Here is a 22,102-nt window from a genome sequence, read left to right on the forward strand (position 1 = left end):
TGGTCATCCATCCTTATTCCTCACCATGACTTGCAACTCAAAGTGGCCAGAGATACGAGAAATGCTTAAATTGTTGCCCAATATTGATCCTGTTGATGCACCGGATATTGTTTCTCGCGTGTTTAAACTGAAGCTTGATCAGCTATTAGATTTGATTAAAAAGAAGAACTACTTTGGAAAGTGTTTAGGAGGTAAATTTATTTTCCTGGACACCGACAATTTTATATTTAATTTTTTTAATCATATCTACACACATGCATAGATTTAATATTTTCTTTACTTATGTTTTGCACAGTTATGCATGTAATTAAATTCCAGAAGTGTGGTTTTCCACACGTGCATATGCTAATCTGGCTGAGCCCTAAAAGCAGACCTAATTCTATTGAAAAGGTTGACCAGTTGGTTTCTGCTGAAATACCAGATAAGAATTCTGATCCAATAGCATATGAAGCTGTTAAAAACTACATGATGCATGGACCCTGTGGTAAAGACTTATACACATCTCCATGTATGGTTAAAGGAAAATGCATGCGTCATTTCCCAAAGAGGTGTGAATAAATAGAATGATACATATGTTCGGTAATAATTCTATTTTATTATTAATCTCAAAACATGTAATGTTTTGTTTTGCAGGTTTAATGGTAATACCTATTTTGACGATTGTGGTTTTCCTGTTTATCGGAGGCGTAACACTGGTAGAGTCATCAATAAAAAAGGGATCAACCTTGACAATCAATATGTAGTTCCATACAATCGAGATCTTTTGTTGCAGTTTCAGTGTCATATAAATCTGAAAATTTGCAACAGTTCAAGATCGTTGAAATATCTCTTCAAGTACTGTTTAAAGGGTCATGACACTGCTACAATGTTGTTGAAGAAGAAAAGTAACAAATCAGGGAGTGAACAAACTGCAAGATCCATGAAGAATTTGGATGAGGTAAAGAATTTTCTTGATGGTAGATATGTTTGTGCATCTGAGGCATCGTGGAGGATTTTTGGGTTTGACATTCACCATCGTTCCCCAAGTGTCGAACGTTTACCAATACATTTGCCCGGTCAGAAGTACCTGAATTTTCAGAGTTCTGCAGATTTGGAGAATGTGTGCAATAACGCGACTTCCAAAAAAAGTAAACTAGAGGCTTGGTTTGTAGCTAACAATGAATTTCCACAAGCTCGAAATTTTACGTATTCTGACTTTCCCACCCAGTTTACATGGATAAAGAAAACTGCTAAATGGAAGCTTAGACAAAGAGGTGATGTGGTTGGGAGGTTAGTAGAGGTTCATGCAACAACTGGTGAATTATTGTATCTTCGAATATTGTTACTTAGATGTAAAGGTGCTTTATCTTTCTCTCAGTTGTGAACTATTGATGGAACTACATATGATACATATAAGGAAGCATGTGGTGCTCTTGGTCTGTTGAATAATGACAAGCAATGGCATGATGCTTTGGAAGAAAATGCATTCTCAGCTATGCCAACCCAAATTTGGGCTATGTTTGTTAACATACTGGCATATTGTTCTGTGTCTGATCCGCTTGTGCTATGGGAAAAACACTGGCCAGCATTGTCAGACGATGTTCTTTATATTAGGCGTAAGATTTTAGATAACATTCATTTAACACTGTCCGAGTATGAAATCCAGAACTATGCTTTAGCAGGTGTGTGATCAGTATTAAATACATGATACGTTTGTTACTTTGTAGTATTATTTTTATTATTTTTATTTAGATGTCGAAACGTTTACCAATTTTTTTTGTGCAGAAATTGAAAAGCTGTTAAATGATGTTGGTAAGTCCTTAAGAGATTTTTATATGATGCCATTTCCTGACGAACGATTTTTCCACACTTTTGTCAATCGTCTCATTGTTGAGGAAACTAGCTACAATAAAGAAGAATTGAGACTTAATCATGACAAAGCTCATAAAATCTGAACTCAAGGCAGCTGGATGTATATAATGCAGTTGTTGATAATGTAAACAAAAATAAAGGTGGAATGTTTTTTGTTTACGGGAGCGGTGGATGCGGTAAAATGTTTCTTTGGCAAACTCTTTGTTCACGTTTTTGATCAGAAGGAAAGATTGTTCTTCCTGTTGCAGGCTCAGGAATTGCTGCTACAGTTCTTCCTGGTGGCCGAACAGCTCATTCTAGGTTTAAAATACCGCTTAAATTAGATTAGAGTTCTATTGCTGGAATAAAACATGGTACAGATATTGTAGAGTTGATGCAGCACACAAGTCTTATAATATGGGATGAAGCTCCAATGCAGCATCGCTATGCATTTGAAGCCGTGGACAGAAGCTTGCGAGACATAATGGTTGACATTGATGTAGAATGAGGAAAAAGACCCTTTGGTGGTATTACATTTGTTTTTTGAGGCGATTTTCGACAGATATTACCTGTTCTGCCTAAGGCTGGAAGGGCTGAAATAGTGAATGCATCATTTAATAAATCCCGGCTTTGGAACTCTTGCAAGGACTTTCTTCTCACTCAGAACATGAGATTACATTCAGGTAATTCTGAAGCTAGAAATAAAGTAATAGCTGACTTTGATAAATGGAAACTTGAGATTGGAGACGGAAAAGTTGAATGCATTGATACTCATCGTGCAGATGTTGAAACTGAGTTTGTAGTTCCTGATGAATATGTTGTCAAGAGTCCCTTGAAAAGTCTCATTAAAACCCTAATTGACATTATATATCCAGATTTTCAGAATAACTTGCATTCACAGGAGTATCTGAGATCGAGATCTATTTTGACTCCAACAAACGTTGTAGTTGATGACATCAATGCACAGATTCTTGAGAGAGTTCCGGGTAATATGCATACTTATCTCAGCCAAGATTCAATTGAAGACAGGGGTGTTGACGATAATGACTTTGGTTTGTCATTTCCAGTTGAGTATTTGAACTCCATATATATGTCATGTATGCCTAAACATGAGTTGAAACTAAAGGTTGGAGCTGTTGTTATGTTGATGAGGAATTTAAATCAGATTATGGGTCTATGCAATGGTACAAGGATGATAGTTACTGGCCGCAAAAAAACAGTATAGAATGTCAAATTCTCTGTGGATCTCAAGTTGGTACGAAACATCTAATTCCAAGAATCGATATGGTCCCAACAGACACAAATTGGCCATTTGAATTTAAAAGAACACAATTTCCTCTCCAAATATGTTTTGCCATGACTGTGAACAAGAGCCAAGGTCAATCATTGGACACAGTTGGATTATATCTTCCTCGGCCCGTATTCTCTCATGATCAGTTATACATTGCAATATCCCGTGTTACGTCTCCAGAAGGACTACATATTCTTATTGATGACAATAATGGGAAAAGCACAAATATAACATCAAATGTTGTATTTGAAGAATTTTTCTAAATTATGATAATATTTGATTTAACTAAATCATTGTAATTGTTGACCATGAGTATTTTGTACTTGAAATCCTTATTTCGTGGTATGTGATTTGTTTAACAGTTGAATTTGATTTTATTATTATAATTTTATGTCATTTCCTTTGGAAAAACAATTTATTGTATTTAAAAATAATAAAAAAGAATGGCATGTATATAACAAAACTGTATAATTAGTTCCCACTAATCCATCTAACTAACATGATGATGAGCCAATCACATTGATCCTCACCGTATCAAATTATAATTTATCCAATCAAAGGATATGTTTATGATTCAGTTAAAGGCTGATTGGATTATCCCTTTACAGGCCTTATGTCACGTATTAAAAGGGAAAGATCAAGTCTGCAATATATGTTTATCGTGCACTTCATTCAACAACATGTCATCAATTATCATTCCCGTTAATGTAGGGTAATGGACTACAAAAAGACCACCACGTCTGTGTGATATTCTAAGTTCAGTACCTCGATTAAGAATAGAACATGTAAGCTCTCTCAGGAGTTTTGGCTTTTAAATTCTAATAATAGATCATCATGTTTAATATAAATTACAAATTGTTTTCATAGAATCTTGCAAAGATGGAAGCCCTCATATTTGAACACATTTTAAGTCTTGACAAGTCTAGGTCAGATTGGAAGATCAAGGCAAGAGTTACAAGAATGTGGCCTACTGTGTCTTCTGAATCAGGAATAACGGAAGGCTGAAATCTCATTCTTCTTGATGATGATGTAACTACCTAATCTATTGATTTCGTTCTATATTGATTATGTTTACATTTTTAGAATGGATATTTATGATTATACTTTTCCACTTTATACTATGTGCAGAATACTTATATTCATGCATTTGCTTTTGCTGATACTTGAAAACTTATTGGGAAGAATATTGTTGAAGGAGCTGTTTATATTATTGACACGTTTATGGTTAGGGATGCTTCTGGGAATTTAAAGCCTGTTTCTACAGACACATCTATAAGATTTACAAATGCTACCACTTTCCAACCATGCACCGATTATGTTATGATTCCAAAATACAAATTTGAATTTATGGATTTGGGTGATTTGATGGATGAAGCCAGAAAATATGGTCCTAAAGAGAATCCAGAATTTGTTATAGGTTACTTCGTCTTTCCTATTTGGCTTATTATTATTCGTATTAACAATTGTTATAAAAGTTCTAACTGCAATCCAGGTGTTTATATATTGTAGATATAATTGGAGTTGTTGAAGACTTTATTAAAGTAAGCAAAATCCCCACTAAGTTTGGAGATAGGGATATTGTTCGATTCAAGATTTGTGATGCAAGGTTATTCTTTTAATTCAACATACAATTTTTTATTAATGTTTACATCATTATCAATTTTGGGACCTTGATCAATAAATAATTAAATGTTTACTTGATTACATTGTAGCAACAAGCACATGGTTGGTATATGGGGAGATATGGCGAAAGTTGTCAGTGATCAATATGAGGAATATAACCATGAGGAAAATGTTATTGTAATCTTGACAAGCGTAAAGCTAGGAACATACAACGGTTTGATCTTTAGTATTTTATGCTATATACTAATTTGTCAGTAAGGTTATACACGGTTATATTAAATTACATTTTATGTAAGATACATATTGATTTAAAACTTTAGATACGCTTCAAATCAGCAGCTTGGCATCCTCGAAAGTGTACTTCAATCTTGATGATGAGTGTGTACTTGAGATGAGAAATAGGTACAATCTTATAAACATTTACTCCTTTTCCATATTTTGTCAAGATTGCATATGATATGTATATTATATAATGTGTAGGCTTGAACTTGAAGGCTATAAGCCATCGAGGGATGATGCGGATAATAGCTATGTGTTAACATTGGCCTCTCCTTATGAGTTTATAAATCTGAAAACATTAGTTGACAATGTTGCTGGCAGTGTTGAGGTTAATTCTTTTTTGACAAAAGTTTTAGAGCATTATCTTAGATTTATATGCAATATAATTTTCATTTATAACATTATCCTCAAAATTATCATTTGCAGAAGAAATTGTATTGTGGTTTGACAATTGCTAAGTTGGAGGAAGGACATCCTTGGTTTTCATATTCATGTAGCAAATGTCATTTAGAAGTTGTTGAAGTTGGGAATAGATTTAAATGCGGTAAATGTAATCGCACTTTTCCAGTTGCTGAAAAAAGGTATTGACACATAGGAAATAATATATTTAACATTCGGTTGGTATAATTTCTTTGGATTAGGATATGTTGAATTATTTAATAATTTTTTTCACTCACAGATTCAGTGTAAAGGCTGTTGTTGTGGATCAATCGTTCTCATGGAGCATTCTTCTCATGGATCGTGTTGTGAAACGGCTCATAGGATGCTCCGCTTCACATATTTATTTGAAGCAAACAAAGGTTCAATCAATTATATTTTTAAAATTTGTTTCCATATTATAAATTGTTTGCAATACAGACCAATTATGTTGATGACTTAATTATCAAAACAGGAAGAGGTAGCTACTAAAGTGTTTCCTGCATTTCTGCATGTCATGGACGGGAAAGAAATTATTGTTGTTGTTGAAGTTCATGCAGCCAAAGATGTTTCTGAAAATTTTATCATCAAGGCCCAAGACATGTATGATTCAAACATGTATGCCATGTCAATTTCTGAATCATCTAATCATGTTGATTTCCCTACCCTTGATTTGTCAGAGGTATGAGAATTTTTTCATAAATTATTGTTATTGCATATTTTGGAATATAATTAAATATTATTGACTAAACGTTTGCATTATAGTTATTTGATCAGGCCGAGAGTTCAAAAACCCCTGGATCTTGCAAATCTGTCAGTAAGAAGATAAAAATGGTAAATAGTAATAATAGTTTTTGATTTAATCTCTTAACGTATGCGTATCTTACATTAAAATGCTCTAATATTACAGGAGAAGTGATGAAGTGCATCTGTTTTGTGGCATGGATGCGACATTTGATCTTGCAATCCAATTTCCTAAGCTTTTATTTATGATATTTCTTTATCACAGTGAACTCTAAACATTATTTTCGGTTGTTTCAAGTTTGTTTTTATATTATAATCTATGAAGATTGCTCTTTGGTTTTGTTTGTCGTTTAATTGATAATTTTGGATAATCACATTTTTAATGTTTAATGCAATGTTAAGAGGAACACCAAATTTTCGATTCCTGCTTTTAGTTATATATGTTACAGGTAGTTAATCTTATATAGTTATAACTGTTTGAAGTTAGTTATTAAGGAAAAAAAACCGTTTTATAAATAAAACTCAACATCCATTCCCCAACAGTCACAAAACGTTGGTCTTTAAACATTTTAGTAAGAATACCAAAAACACAAAACAAGTAATCATGGAACATGTTGAACGTGTATGGGAATTCCCTGCTCAAGGTTGGATCAAGATAAATGTTCACAGTGAGTTTGTTCAGAATGCTCCTGAAGGCCAAAATAGAAATAGCATTGGCGTTGTTGTGAGAGATTCAAATGGATTTCTTCTTAGATTAACATATGGCACCATTCCAGACCTAACTAATCTGAATAGTGCTTTATGGGCTGTTTTGATAGGAATGCGTAGAGCATATCAAGACCAGTATGAACGTGTTATCATTGAGACTGATAATATCCAGGCTTACCATAAATGCAAGTACTACAGAGAGGACGGATTAACACCATATACTAGGAACACTTTCAGATTTATCCTTTCACGTCTTAATGATCATAACATTCGTTATGAAATTAATTTGGCACATCCACAAAGGAACTCTGTTGCAAGACGCGTGGCATCTATTGGTAGACAAAATCTCCATGATTTGCAGACATTGGACCGACCTGTTGATAACATTCAAGAATTTCTTAATATGGATTTAGGTATTGGCCCTCCACAAGCCCGGTTTCAAGATGTTGAAATTGATAACCCTGAACCAGTTCAAGATGGTGTTGTTGTAAATTTCTAAGCATGTTCAATTGTTTGTGTTTGTTCCTGTTAATTATATATAAGTACTGAATCCTTATGTAAAAATGTAAAAATAATGTACAAATGGGTTTTATATATCAATGTAAATAATTATTGTACTTAGTAAATATGTGAATGTGAAAATATATTTGATTTGATGTTACATGGATTCTCCATTCCTATTTTTTTCGATTACCTACAATGGTGTATTTTGTTACTGACACGTTATTCAAATAAAGTCATGATTATGTTTATTCCCACAAGGCAAAAATATTTTGGCAACTGTTTCTATTATTACAAGTCATAATGATGTATTAGTATTTTCCAATCCCTTTTCCAATAATCCAACTTACTGTCATTTAATCATTACGCATTTCTGAAGTTATAACTCTTTAAAGTAGAGTAGAAAGTGAAAAGTTTTTCTTTACATTCAATGCAGTTAATTGGAATACATAAACCACTTTATATTTATACAGAGTTGGAGAACTCCAAGTTTGCCCGCCTTTACATATATAACTGTTGCATTTAGACCTTATCATAATCAGTTATCATTGTAATTCTGTTTCATTACCAAATCACTATCTTCACTACATCATGGCAAATTTTAACATTTTCAGCATTGATACTGATATTATAGCTATATTGTTTGCATTCATAATACACGATCTTGATAGATTTCACATATTTGGAAAGTTGTTGATGGCCTATTTCACCAAAGCAAGCTGAATCCAAGTTAAAGAGATGTTGCAGAAGCTCAATTGGGATGCTCTATACCAGTACCATAATCATTATCTAGAAGTTAGGCGTGACCAATTTCATGGCTTTATTCGTTTTGCCATTTCTCTTGAAGTTGAGCAAACATTGTTTTATAACTCGGTTCGAATGCTTTTCATGCGCAATAATGTGGATCATAATCTTCAAACTCTCTCTTTTCTCTCCGGTAATTATTTTCCATCTTATTTTAGTTTGGTCTTTTTTAGAGCCGTGTACAGACCATATGAAAAAGATCAGGTTGTTGAAGAAATGTCTCATATCGTTGGAATGGTTGATCTTAAATCGAAGTTAGTAGACATTGTTCATTTGCTTGAGGATATGTACTGGTACATATCGGATGTAGACAATTTGCTTCCTCTTTATAAATTTTGTCCAAATGCAAGAAATAAAGACCCGATAAACAGAATTGAAGGTAATCCTTTTGGTGAACAGCTTTGGTATTCACTTTGTGAGTTAACTGTGAAAGAGAAGTACCGTGAAGAAGGTAAATTTTATAATCAACGTTTAACCATGTCACACATATGGAATTCAGGTTGTGGTCATTACAAAGTGCAGTTACTTTTGTTCAAGATTTTGCTTGGTGATGTTTGTGATTGATGTTTTGCAGTTTTATTGAATTTAGTACGAAATTGAAATATTTGGTAGTTTAAGTTTTGTAATTTCTAGACTTTATGTTGAATGAATATTATTTTTTGTTGTTGATCAAACTAAGATGAAGAATGTGTTGTAATATATGTGTTTTGAACATGTAAATGAAGTTAATTTGGTATGTAGTCCAAGATAGATTGTGGCATACAATATTTTGTTACAATAAATAAAGATATGATATAGATAACAATTATATAATTATAGATTTTGTGATGTCAAAACCACAATTACAAATTAGGCAGAATACATAATTGGGCATATTTTGGCCAGAATCAATTATGCCATAGGAAGATAACCTTAAAGTTGTTAGATGTGGTCAGTTTGTAAAAGGAAATAACTTACGAAATCCCCGAGTCTCCAAATTTGTGGTCATTGAAATCATCATTGTGAAACTATAGTTTTTATGAGTATTATGAGATATTAGTTATAATAAAAGTGTAACTCACATAGTTTTTAAATCTACATATGGGTTATTATATCCACTTTCATTAAACCGCAAGTACATATGTGCAATTCATAGGCCATGAGTTGATACTATGATTAGGTAAGTACCTTAATGGAATCAACCAAGGAATTCATACATAAACACAATGTTATCTTCAGTCGATAATTATAAAAAATTATAACAATTCAGTAATACCAAACATGGCAAATGCCATGATTGCAATGATCCATCCTAAAGTGAAATCCATGCCAAAATAATTGGCGACTGTATCAATATTATATTTCTTTGTTGAAAGCATAAGTTAAAGACACTGGAATATCGGCAGACACGCAACCATGGTCATGAAATGTTTTCACTCGAATTCATCTCCATTCCATTATTCCCGAACTAATTTCCCTGGATGTTCTCTGCATTAAGAAAAAGAACATTTGTATCTTTAAATGTGTGTATTTAAATGGAGGTAAACAATCAGTTCAGTATAAACCAAAAATAGTTTATGTAAGTTCAGCAATGATCGTCAATTAATATGACCATACTGTATAACAGAGTTTCTATTATTAGAGTTCTCACCAGGCTTTGGGGTCTGATATGCATACATCCTTTGCACTCCATATTTGTCAAAAATGACAGCATCAAACCGACCAGCTTCCCAGTTGGTGAACACAATAAAATCTCCCAGGTTGAGTTGAATATATATTGGAATTTTATAGAGACCAAAGAACCTTTTGTCATATTTGAAAAAATAACATGTAAACACTGTATCCAAAGGAAAACAGTAGAGAACAACATCGGGAATATGCTTGCTAAAGCGTGCCATGAAAGAATATGGAATATCCTGCATCAAAAGTTAAAACATAGTTATCCTATGTATTTCAAGTATGTAAATAGAAAGTTTTGCCCGATTAAAGCATTTTAAAAGTTTATAAGAAAATAACTTACAACTAAGCCATCATAGATTGTATTTTCATTAGCTTCAACTAAAATCTTCCATCCAGCTCCAGCAACATTGTCTGATCATGTTTGTAAAAAGTATAATTACAATCATGACTTAAAATAATGCAATGTTCAGCCATATAGTGAAGAGCAGATTAGACTTTTACCTCGCTTGGCCACGTAGAAATTCGGGTTTTCTGGTATGATATACTCTATTTCACATCCCGTCTTATCAAAAATGTGACCCCGGAAATTTCCTTCACCTTTATAGCAGAGAAGAAGTTTACAACCAATGCCTTTTTTGAACAAATTGTTGAGTTCCCCAACTCCATTTAAGCTTTCCCTGTTTTTCTCATAAGAGAATTGTAGATGTTGGCCATTTGGTAGCATTATTAATCCATTACCAAGAAGATTTTCACCATATGTAGAAACAATGGAGAGTGGTAATTTCTGAAGACATAAGCAAATACTTATTCATTTATTCAATTATGATAGTCAGTACATGTATTGGGACAATTGAGTAAGTTATTTACCAATTCATCCATGAGAGGTTGCAATGTGGCATCGACCTGAATGATGAATGCTGGAATGTTAACAGGCTCACAGTTTTGCTGCTGAGATGGAATAATATACATAAGTATAATTAGTAACAACAAATTATTACGTCTAATTGGCAAATTAGCGAAACCTGTGCGATGCAACAATTGTAATGTTATTGTATTTTTGGCTTCTAATCCAAGCGTGATCATTTCGTTAATGGATTACAGAATATTGAAGTAGCTCTTGATACTGTGAATCAGGTCAGATGCAAAGTCCAGCCGCAATGCTAAACATCTCTTAATACAATCATGGCAGATACTATTAAAAATCAATATAGCAGAGTTGAATATCTATAATGACTATCCCAGTAGTAAACCAATATAACCAAAATCACAACATACACTGCTACCCAAAATAGATTAAGACTACCAATGACATAGTTAAAAGAATTGGATTGATTTTTCACCATATAAGTCAACATACAATATGACAATACTATATGAAAAAATACCCAATATTAATCGATACACAATGTTATCACGAGATTACATTATCAATCCTAAACTAATCTTAAAAACTATTTTCATAGAATCATAAATGTAGGCTATTCACTATACATATTTGTATATTAACATGAGCAATATTGAACAAATCGAAGACAGTAAACATCTATTGGATATTGATATTCAATCATCAGGTTCCTAATTGAAGGATAGAGTAGAAACATACCTCCATGACAACCGTTGAATGATCCGATGGAAAAGTTATCAGCCGATGCTCCATGCAGAGTTGGATTGCGGTTTAGTTGTAGTATTCACTTTGAATGGGGTTTTGCATGCAAGGGTTTATTTTGATCAAAATACCAAAAACTATTGAACCACTAAAAAGTCAACTAGCACGCATCTCTATGTGTAATTATGATTTGTGTTTAATTAGTTGGGAAGATATAATAAAAGAATTATAAGTTATTACATAATTATGAATATTAAGTAAGATTACATAATTTAGTTACATAATTATGAATATGTTAAAAGTTTAAAAATAACATTTAAAAGAGCAAGTAAATATCATTTATCTACTAACAAAAGATATTTATTATTTTTAGAACAATATGCTGCAATCTTATCATAAAAGTTAATAATTCGTGAATTATTTTTCCCAATAAGTTTATTTAACTGAATTTGTCCTTATTACGGTTTATAAACAAAACTATTTATTCGAGAATTTTAATTTCTCAATATTATTATTAAGTTTTAAGTTTTATATTTTACGCCATTATATCTTCAAAATACACAGTTCAAATAATCAGAATTCGTAATATAGTATTATGTGTCATTTTGTTATACATGTTCACTCATCTTCCCATGCTAATAATAAAATTGATATTTTTTTAATTCTTTGTTGGATTATATATCTTTTGCAATAAGATGTTTTGTAAGTGTAATTTGATTAAAAATAATAATAGACGTCTAAAACAAACATAGATATTTCAATTAATTAATGATCAACAAATTATTTTGAACTAAAATATTGTTATCAAATTTTTGTACATATTTTTTTATCGTAGGTATCCCGCAGCCGCTACTCTTCGGGTGCGCACTGGATAAACATTATGGGCTCACGCAATAGCCGGCAAACCACGTGAACGAAGTTAAAGCGCATTTAAGCGACAAACTCTTAAATTTTCCTCCCTTGTGATTCGATGTAAACTATATTTTGCAGTTTTTTTGAGAATTTATATGCTCTTACTACTGATTACTTCGAGCTAATTAATATGCAGAATAAGTTTTAACTTTTATTTTCTACGCCATAATATCATCGCAATATTATGCCCATATAAGAATAACAAAAAAAACTACGATTCTTTGTTAAACAATATGTTGCAATCTTAACATAGAAGTTGACAATTCGTATTTTTGTTACAAAAAGTTTATTTCACTAAATATGTCCTTATTACGGATTATAAATATTACTATTTATTCGAGATTTTTAATTTCTTAATATTCTTTTATTAAGTTTTAAATTTTGTATTTTACGGCATAATATTCTCACTATACACATTATTAAGGTCCTTCGACTTTAATAGATTATTATGTGTCCTTTTGTTATATATGTTCACTCATCTTCCCATGCTAAATTTGTAATAGTTTCCAATATACAATTGGTATCGTTTTCTTTATTTGGAGCCGGATTATATATATTTTTGCAATTTGTTTTTTTTAATTGTAATTGGATTAAAAATAATAATATACGTCTAAGACAAATGTAGATATTTCAATTAATTATTGATCAACAAAATGTTTTGAAATAAAATATTGTTATGAAATTTTGGTACATATTAAACTGTCAACTGTGGATATTTTAAGATTTAATATGCTCTTACTACGGATTACAGACATTACTGCTTATTCGAGCTAATTAATATGTAAAATATTTTTTCTTATGAAGTTTTGACATTTGTATTTCACACTATAATATCATCACAATACAAATTACAAATAACCATTGACTTTAATAGACATGCATAATCTGAAATTGTTAATAAATTAAAATAGTAATCGGCTCACTTACGTGTTCACTGTATGGGTATATGAATATGATATGTTATATTGTAATAATAAATTTCTACTATCTACGTCAATCGTTTTGTTGGTAAAATAATATTCTTGACAGATTTGCATAAGTAGTTACCAAGTTATAAATCAATGTATCATTATGCTTTTGATCAAATCTACAAAATGAATTGATTAAGCCTCCTATTATGAACTTCTAAGGTTGAAAAATATATTATATGTGTACTTGATACTAATTAATTATGGAAGATTTTAGGTCTACTTTACACTTAATTCCTTTTTTCAATAATAGGACAATTATATTCAATAATCGTCAATCATTATGTTCACGATTCTGTGCAACAACTAATAATTTGATTTATGAAATCATCTAAAGAAAATTAACAATTAAAATATACATATTTTGGTACAATCAAAATATCAAGAAGTATCATATTCTCACTCCACGATTGACTTTACATATTTCAGAGTAACTAACTTCATTCCATATTAATAGCCTGACATATCACCTATAACAACTTTGGCGGCATAAAACATGTAATCTGATCATATCTCTAAATTAAAGTTGTAGATATGCATCTAAATCTTTTACATAGAATTTTGTTTTAATTACGATATTGTCATAGTTGTTCCTGTATTATAACTCAGAGCTACAGAAGAAACGTTGCATACCACATCTTGCAAGCATCATGGGTTAGTATTCTGCATACAATTTGTATTACATGGTGAACATTTATGAATTCTGGAGTTTACTACTATGTTCTCTTTTAATATATATTTTAAAATTCAATTCTTTCAGCTCCAGTTATAGTTCATTCGCTTTCTTCACTGGACATTTACAGCCGAAACTTGAGGATAAGAGTTCGAGTCACAAGATTGTGGCATACTAATAATAGAGAAGGAGTCTTTGTTGGATGTAATTTGATTCTTTTGGACCCTCGGGTAAGTGATGTTTAAAACAGATTGTTTTACGTTGTCACGTTTATAGTTGCGAGTATACATTTTCATGTTTGTAAGAATGATCATATGCAGGCTTTTGTGAGAGCTGATATATGGAACTCTCTTGACAACACTATTGTTAAGGGTCAGATGTATGAAATAACAAATTTCATTACTACCCACGCATCTCGTATCTTGAGGCTTGTTCGTTCTGCGCTAAAAATTGTTTTCACGCCTTTAACCACAGTCCAAACTATGTATCCAAACGACTTAGACCGGATTTTCATTGAGAGGCACAATTTTGAATTTGTCAGTTTACCTCAGTTGGCTATAAATCTTGAATCTTATGCTCTCGATAGGACATTTGCCATAGGTATCAATAAATTTCATATGCTTTATACTAACACAACAATGTAAAAAGTGCATTTGTTTTAAGTATATGACATTGTTCTTTATCAGATATCATAGGAGTTGTTGCTGATCTTCAGCCAAGGGTGAACATTGAGACAAATTTTGGAGCTCTGCCTCTTATACGATTCAATGTTACTCAAGGACCAGAGTAAGAATTAAGTTACAGGTGTAGAAATTTATTGAACTAATGTATCTACTTAAATTTAAATTTTGTTCATTTCTATGTGTTTTGTTACAAGTGTTTCTTTCAAAGTGGATATATGGGGTGCATTGACTGAAAGTATGACTTCACTGTATGAAGATGGTGAAGAGGCACCGGTCATTATTGTTCTGTCAAGTGCCAAAGTTATCATGTACAAAGGTTAAATTTATGGAGTTAAGATAGTTTATTATATTATTTACTTAGACAAGCACATTGTACATTTGTAACATGTTATTTTTGGATCTTAAGGCGTCGCTATTATCACTAATACTCCGGCCTCCGAATTCTACATTAACCCCGGAGTACACGAGGTTTTTAACTTTAGGCATTGGTATGTGTAAAAATATTGTTTTGAAAATTTTGTACGTTAACTGTTTTTGGGTATAAATCTCTTAATACATTTGTGTGTGTTACAGGCTTGAGGGCATGGGATATGATGGTGCTGATAGTGATTGATGAATTAAATAAGGTAAATATAGCATTTGTTACAGAAGTAATATCCCATAAGATTGAACACAAGTGACTAAATATATGAAATTAAATATTGTAACATATTTTTTATTATTTCATTTTCCAGAGGAGAGAGTCGAAGGTAGTTTTTGATATTTGGAAAGAGAATGCATTGCACGGATGTCGCATGAAAGAAAACTTTTTATTTCAATCAGAATTTTCGTTAAGAATATCTTAATAAGTTTTAGAGACAAGTCATTGTTTATGTTTAAAACTTTATGTTGGATATGTAGATAGATTGAATGTATGCCCTTGTTGATTTCTGCTTATTGTTGGAGTTCACTAGCCTTATTATCATCATGTTCATTTTCAGCATTTTGTACTGCATCTTCTATACTCAAATAAACCGGCTCTTCATTATTCGCATGATTATCCAACACAACATGTTTGTTCTGCGTTTAACTATTTAAATGGATTGCTCAAATCCCTGATTGTAACATTTGATGCTTAATATTTTCTCAACGTTTAACTATATAAACGTAGTAAATGGTTTTAGATATTATTGAAAGAAAATAATGAGACACGAGATGCATAACAAAACAGACTTAATCATGTCTGATTGCCTTCCACTTTTGGTATTTTAACTTTAAAAAATGGTAACATCAAATTGACGAATTAAAAAGTCCAAGTAGAATTAAAAGCAAAATGTTAGTCATATTTTGTCTTAATTTTCGTTCCTGTTAAGCTTTTAATTATTGCAATAGATGTTTAGGAAGAAATCACTACCGAAAATATTGTACTAGATGATTTATTCTAAATTGAAGGTCGTAGACATTGTTATACCATGTGAAGTTATTATAATTATTTTTCAGAATATTGGATTACTTATGCAGAATCCAAATCCTAACAAACTCATATATAAAGATTACGCCAGCTGGATTAACATCAATCATGTACCTAAATCCATGATTGACATACTAATCCTTTTACATATATGTTTAACATATGTTTTATGAGTGTTTAAATTGTGTAGCCTTTTACTAATCATTTGGTTGTTGTTCATCTTTGTCATGGTCGACATGGAAAATAATCTTACATCAGTTGATAGCACTAGGACTGATTGGAGGGTTTGTGTACGTATTACTCGGATGTGGCCTTCATTTTCTGGCAGTCAGCAATTCCGAGGTGTTAATCTAATTTTGTTTGATTCTGAGGTAATGTCGTTCAGTTTATAAAGTAGTAGTATATGATCAATGTTTATATAGAAGAGTTTTTTAATGAGCCAATATTATGCAGGATTGTCATGTCTTTACATTTGTGAATCGTGTGATTTGGCATGATGTTAGCAATATCATACTTGAAGGAAACACATATGATATTCACAGCTTTATAGTAATGGAGCCTGCAGGACTTTTGAGACATGTATCTTCTGATAAGATTATTATTTTCGCACATGATACCATTGTCCATCCTGTTCCTTTTGAAATAAATACCATTCCAAGATACAAGTTTGAGCTTAAGACTATTCCTGAGATTTCTGAACTTGCAATGTCACTTTCTGAACATGAGGTCCCTGTACATGCTGTAGGTATTTCTGTATCTTATCACATAATTGTTTTTATTTAAAATGATCCTTTGCAAATTCTAATTAGATGACATTGCATAGATATTGTTGGCATGGCTCAAAACATTGAACCAGTAAAGCAAGTTTATACATGATTTGGTGAGAAAAAGTTTCTTCTTTTTGAGTTATTTGATGGCAGGTAAGACCATGTTTTCCCAATAAATGTAGTTTCGATCAGTGTTTTACAATGCCAATATGATTGTCTATCTTTGTTTCCATATCAGCAACGTGGTTCAGATTTGTGCTTGGGATCAATTTACTGATGATGTAGCAACGACGCAAGAAGTAAATGTTGTGTATCCTCCAATAGTGATCTTGACAAAAATGAGGCCACTAATCCATAATGGTTCCATTTACTGTCAATCTACATATCTTTACTAGAAACTATAATTATTTTTCATGGTAAAAACTAACTCTTATTGGTAAATTTCTTTTAATAGGTTCACTGCAGATAAGAAGTTCATCATGTTCACAGATTTATTTCAATATTAATCATCCGGATGTTGAGGTGTTGAGGCAAAGGTATAAACACTTTTTGGGTAATGTAAATTTTTAGTACTGGGAGAGATATAAACATGATTAAATTGTATAAACTCTAATGAACATGTTGTATACTATTGTGTCTACAGCATACTTGGTGGAGCTGTCTAAATAAACTACTTTTGTCGTGAAGTCTTCCCTACACATTTGCAATCAATTTATTCATAATAAGATTTAGCCAGATTGTGTTCTGGAATGTCTGATATTTTGCATTACATTTGAGTTTTTGTCATCTTAAAGATGATTGTTTTGAGATTTTAGTCTTCAGCCAAACTTTCTCTTATGAATTGGAATAAATTTTAATGTAGACTCATATGAATGTTTTACTCATCTAATCATTTGTTATATGTCATTTCCGAAATCAATGTTTACTTATGACATGTGAATATAATTTTAGATGTTGCTATTACAAATGGGAATAGCATACAAAATAAATGATACTCTTTTCCATGTAGATTGGAAGACAATGATGCAATTTGAATATAGATAACAACAATGTTCACTTTGATCCTATAATCTTACAAACACTTTCTGCAGAATAATATTGTCACTAATTTATAGTAACGTTGATTAAACATTAACATACTAACATTCTTCTAATAATAAACTGAAATATGAATCATATATTACGACCATAATCATCCACTAATATGCAAATTCTACCAATTGCTTCAATCAACTGACCAGCCTGGCCATTCAAATTAGCAAGATGCTCCTTCCACCCATCGCCAAACTTTTGAAAGCCATTCATCATCTTTGCAGCGTTTAGTTTCAAGGTTGTCTCATGACCACGTAGGGAGGTGGACGTATCACCTAGGAATCTGAGTGGATTTCCCATATAAGATGGTGGAATTTCGTCGCTGTTTTGGGATGATTCTCCACGTGTTTTCCTTGATCCATTCTGCAAAATATCTTCTATATTGCTGTAAAGGAGAGAGATAAAATTATGAAGCAAACGTCCAGAAATTGGTAAGATATGAAAATAAACAGACATATAAAGATTACTTTAACTGTTCCTGGAGGCCAACCGAACAAGCAAACAAATCAGATTGCCTTCTTTCCATGGATGCATACAACTCTGAGAAGAAAACATTTGCATCTTCTAGATCAGTGTTGAAATCTGCGCAAGTGACAGCCAATTGGTTCAACTCCTCCATTGCCACATTTTTTATCCCTGACCATCGTTTCCTCTTTGCACTGTGTGAAGTCATTTTTCACGCTATATAAGAGAAGGTGTAAGAGATGGTGTTTGTGTTAATGTGATTGTATGTGTGAGGTCATGTACATTTCCCTTATATAAGCATCAAACTTTGATAACTGCATGTTCTATAATGTGCAGTTAAATAACTGCAAGTCAGTTACCTACAACTTTGGTAACCGCAAGTCTCCATAACTCTCATCATAAACAGTTCTCTGTGAGTGAGTCTTTGACAACCAACATACAATTCCCAATTTATCATCAAAATACTCACAAATGTAAAAATTTATGACCAAATGTAAACAGTTTCAAATATGAAACACAAAAAGACTTTTATGACGAAAATTACTATGACACAAACGCATAAACCATTCTTATGTTTTTGGTATCATACAGAGAAAATAGTAAGTGCTTATGATTTTACATCGAAACTATCATCAATCTCAATTACTTCTTCAGAATATGAGGGAAACATGAAATCTTCAAAGCGGTATGTTCCACAACAATGACGAAGGTGATTCACGCATACCGTATCATAAACAGAAATCTGGAAGTCTGAATTACCGCAATATTTAAAAAACATAATATAACCCTCACGTACAACATACTTCCGTAAAAACTGATTCATCCCATAAATCTTCTTCTCCGCAAAACATAATTTAAATTTTGCACTCATCCCACCACCGAGAAAAATCTTTAAGTTATTGGCAAGTTTTGTACCATGATGACAGTAAAACACATGTGGTACTTCCTGCATAGTAAGATTATCAATTACTGCAAGAACTCATTTTAGTGATTGACTCCTTATAAATCAAGAACAAAGTACAAACATACCAGTTCCCCGAACTGTAACGTATGATCTGTAATAACCTTGAAAAACTTGATATAATGCTGAACATCATCTGCCTCACCTGTTAAAATACAACATGGGAAACATTTTCAAAATCTCGGGTTTTTAAATAGAAGCTGTTAATGACAAGATACCTCCATAAGTTCCATCTTTTGGAATGACAAATTCATCAAAAACACATATTTTAAACTTCAGTACTTCATCAGTATGGTAGAGAGCAATGGTATCACCAATTTTAATTTGTGTATCTCGAATGAACCAATTCCACTCATTAGTAAAAAGGACTGCGTCAGTAACCCATTTTACATGTATAGGCCATTCTTGAACCTCAAAATAAAATGTAATGACTGGAGACTTTTCACATAACCCCAATTTGTCGCAAGTATTTGAATTGATAACCTAGAAGGAACAAAATAATTAGAGACAACACATTAAAAAAATGACAATGTTTTAAAATAAATTTTGAAATATGGACGTCTATTTGTTACCTCTGTGAATGATGTGCCCAACAAATGTTTGCCTTCAATAAGTATGTGCTGAACAGTGCAGAAATTAGTTGTAGCAAAAAGTGGTACTCAGTCTTTCTAGCTCGGTATCAGTCCAGGTCAATTTAGAATCCCATACCACTTCTGTATATTTTATTTCCACCGCATACGGATTATATACTTGAAATTTGAACTGTGCTCCTCCTTCATATTCCAGTAGAACCATATGGTAGGGCTTCATTAAGTAGAAATTCATCATATCAGGCAGATTTTTGATACTCTTAGAGTTTCTCGGATATTTTCCCGCCAAACAATATTCAAGGGTCCTAACAACTTAACCTCACCAGGGAGGTGACTCCCATAGTTTACATAAAATGGCAATGCCAGAAACTGCATAATTTGAACAAAGTAAGCAAAACAGATACTCTAATATATAACAATTACAATTATCACATAATGAGCAATTGAACTTTAACAAAGTACAGAGCTACATTCTAATACATACCAATTCCCCCTTTCTGTAAAAATCACCCATATTTGTACAAACAAAACTTATTCAGAACTTCTTTTAGATCCATTTCCGCATCAATTTACATTCAACGATCAATCGAACATCAAATTTTTATTCTAACAATAAGAATACGTAAAAGATAATTGAACAACTTACTTCTTTCAGAATGAGTACCCCCGATGAAATGGTATGGATTAGTTATTGTACTGAATGCTACACTTCAAGCTCTAAGCATAAATTACTTGAATCAGCTTCAAATTGAAAGAGAGAGTGTGTGAATTGTGAATTTTAAGTGAGTTTTGTCTGTTTCAAATTGAGAGTAAATGAGTCGTAATTGAGTTATGCTGATTTGTTTTTTTTATTTTTGGAATATGTTTGTGTATTATTCAACTATTTTGTCCATCCTAAAAACCTAATTTTAAATGTTAAATTCATATTTTACTTTTCCTTATAAATTGAATAGAAATATAAATGCTTTATTAACGTATTTTAATTAAAATCAAAAAATTCTATGATTATGCTTTATATCAATACAGTACATAAGTTTAGAAAATCTTTAATAACTTGCCGCTATACATACTTTTTAAGATGCAGAATATGTGATGTCATCTAAGAATGAATGTGAGTGTTGTATTGTTTGTATATCTATTTTTTCATTAAATTAAATCACATTACTTAATTTTGATATTGTCTAAACTATTCATGGTAATATTATTTGACAGACTTTTACCTAAACTCGACACCATTATATTTCAGTGAAAAATAAACTCTTCAAATGGTAAAAATATTTATTTGGTGCGAATCGTAAAAATTAATAAAAAAAACTTTTTTGCTAGCATGCGTAGCTGACTCATCAAACTGTAAAGGTCATTTTACGTTCTCAGTTACTAGTATACAATAAAGACAATTAACCAACAAAATTCATTTTGCACATAATTTATAATTACAATACTGAATTATAACTTTATTCCCTTAATCACATCGCGGAATTTCCAGTCGCTACAGTATGGATTGCTCAAATGCATGATTGTAACATTTGATATAAAATATTCTATCAACTCAAACTCAATCCCCAATTTTTAAATATAATTCATTTCATCTATAAATGTTAAATCATTATATGTTTACTTAATAGTTATTTGATTTTATGATATGAAGAACATGCATGCATGAATGAAATCAGATTCGAACAATTACTTAATCACTCATCACTAATGTTCAACAAAATTAAAGATAAACACATAAGTATCATATGTAATACCATATGTGGAAAAAAAATCAATGATGTAAGGGTGCATATAGAGGAGGAAGTAACAAAATTAACCCGGTGAATAACAATAATACCTCCGTTTTTTATTCAAGTGATAGTTACTCTGTAGCTGTAGTAAAAATAAAAACTAAAACTTTTTGGTGCGTGATAAAAGAATAGGAGATGTGTCAATTGTATTTCAATTTGGCCACAATTTGGTATCTATACATTTTTTTTCATAAAATTAAACCACATTAAGTAATTCATGTTATTGTCTAATTTGAAAATTTTATTTTTCTCTTATATATTAGCAACAAAAAAAATTAACTAACATCATATC

At 31.7% G+C, this 22,102-nt stretch overlaps 2 protein-coding genes across 2 annotated transcripts; both read left to right on the top strand.

The window, feature by feature from the left end:
* The first annotated feature begins 3,114 nt into the window (after window positions 1-3,114).
* Window positions 3,115-6,359, top strand: LOC141691453 (uncharacterized). Its single transcript, XM_074496192.1, has 12 exons — window positions 3,115-3,363; window positions 3,989-4,066; window positions 4,304-4,538; window positions 4,631-4,727; window positions 4,834-4,958; window positions 5,065-5,146; window positions 5,225-5,351; window positions 5,450-5,604; window positions 5,703-5,823; window positions 5,916-6,122; window positions 6,206-6,274; window positions 6,351-6,359. The coding sequence occupies exons 1-12, from the start codon at window positions 3,115-3,117 to the stop codon at window positions 6,357-6,359; spliced, it is 1,554 nt and encodes a 517-aa protein (XP_074352293.1).
* A 7,633-nt stretch (window positions 6,360-13,992) lies between these two features.
* On the top strand, window positions 13,993-15,311 carry LOC141691454 (replication protein A 70 kDa DNA-binding subunit D-like). The gene is made up of 7 exons (XM_074496193.1): window positions 13,993-13,996; window positions 14,103-14,245; window positions 14,336-14,615; window positions 14,702-14,801; window positions 14,893-15,014; window positions 15,105-15,186; window positions 15,272-15,311. Exons 1-7 carry the CDS (start codon window positions 13,993-13,995, stop codon window positions 15,309-15,311), a joined length of 771 nt encoding a protein of 256 aa, XP_074352294.1.
* Window positions 15,312-22,102: the final 6,791 nt, after the last annotated feature.

This window comes from Apium graveolens, chromosome 10 (assembly GCF_009905375.1).
Source record: "Apium graveolens cultivar Ventura chromosome 10, ASM990537v1, whole genome shotgun sequence".
Classification (NCBI taxonomy): Eukaryota; Viridiplantae; Streptophyta; class Magnoliopsida; order Apiales; family Apiaceae; genus Apium; species Apium graveolens.

Bases quoted from the DNA above. Each gene is read 5' to 3' on its own strand.
- LOC141691453 (XM_074496192.1), top strand. From the start codon at position 3,115: ATGGTCCCAACAGACACAAATTGGCCATTTGAATTTAAAAGAACACAA. The intron at 5,352-5,449 runs GTTAATTCTTTT...TATCATTTGCAG, and splicing joins ATGTTGCTGGCAGTGTTGAG to AAGAAATTGTATTGTGGTTT. The intron at 5,824-5,915 runs GTTCAATCAATT...TTATCAAAACAG, and splicing joins TTTATTTGAAGCAAACAAAG to GAAGAGGTAGCTACTAAAGT.
- LOC141691454 (XM_074496193.1), top strand. The intron at 14,802-14,892 runs GTAAGAATTAAG...TTTTGTTACAAG, and splicing joins AATGTTACTCAAGGACCAGA to TGTTTCTTTCAAAGTGGATA. The intron at 15,187-15,271 runs GTATGTGTAAAA...TGTGTGTTACAG, and splicing joins GTTTTTAACTTTAGGCATTG to GCTTGAGGGCATGGGATATG.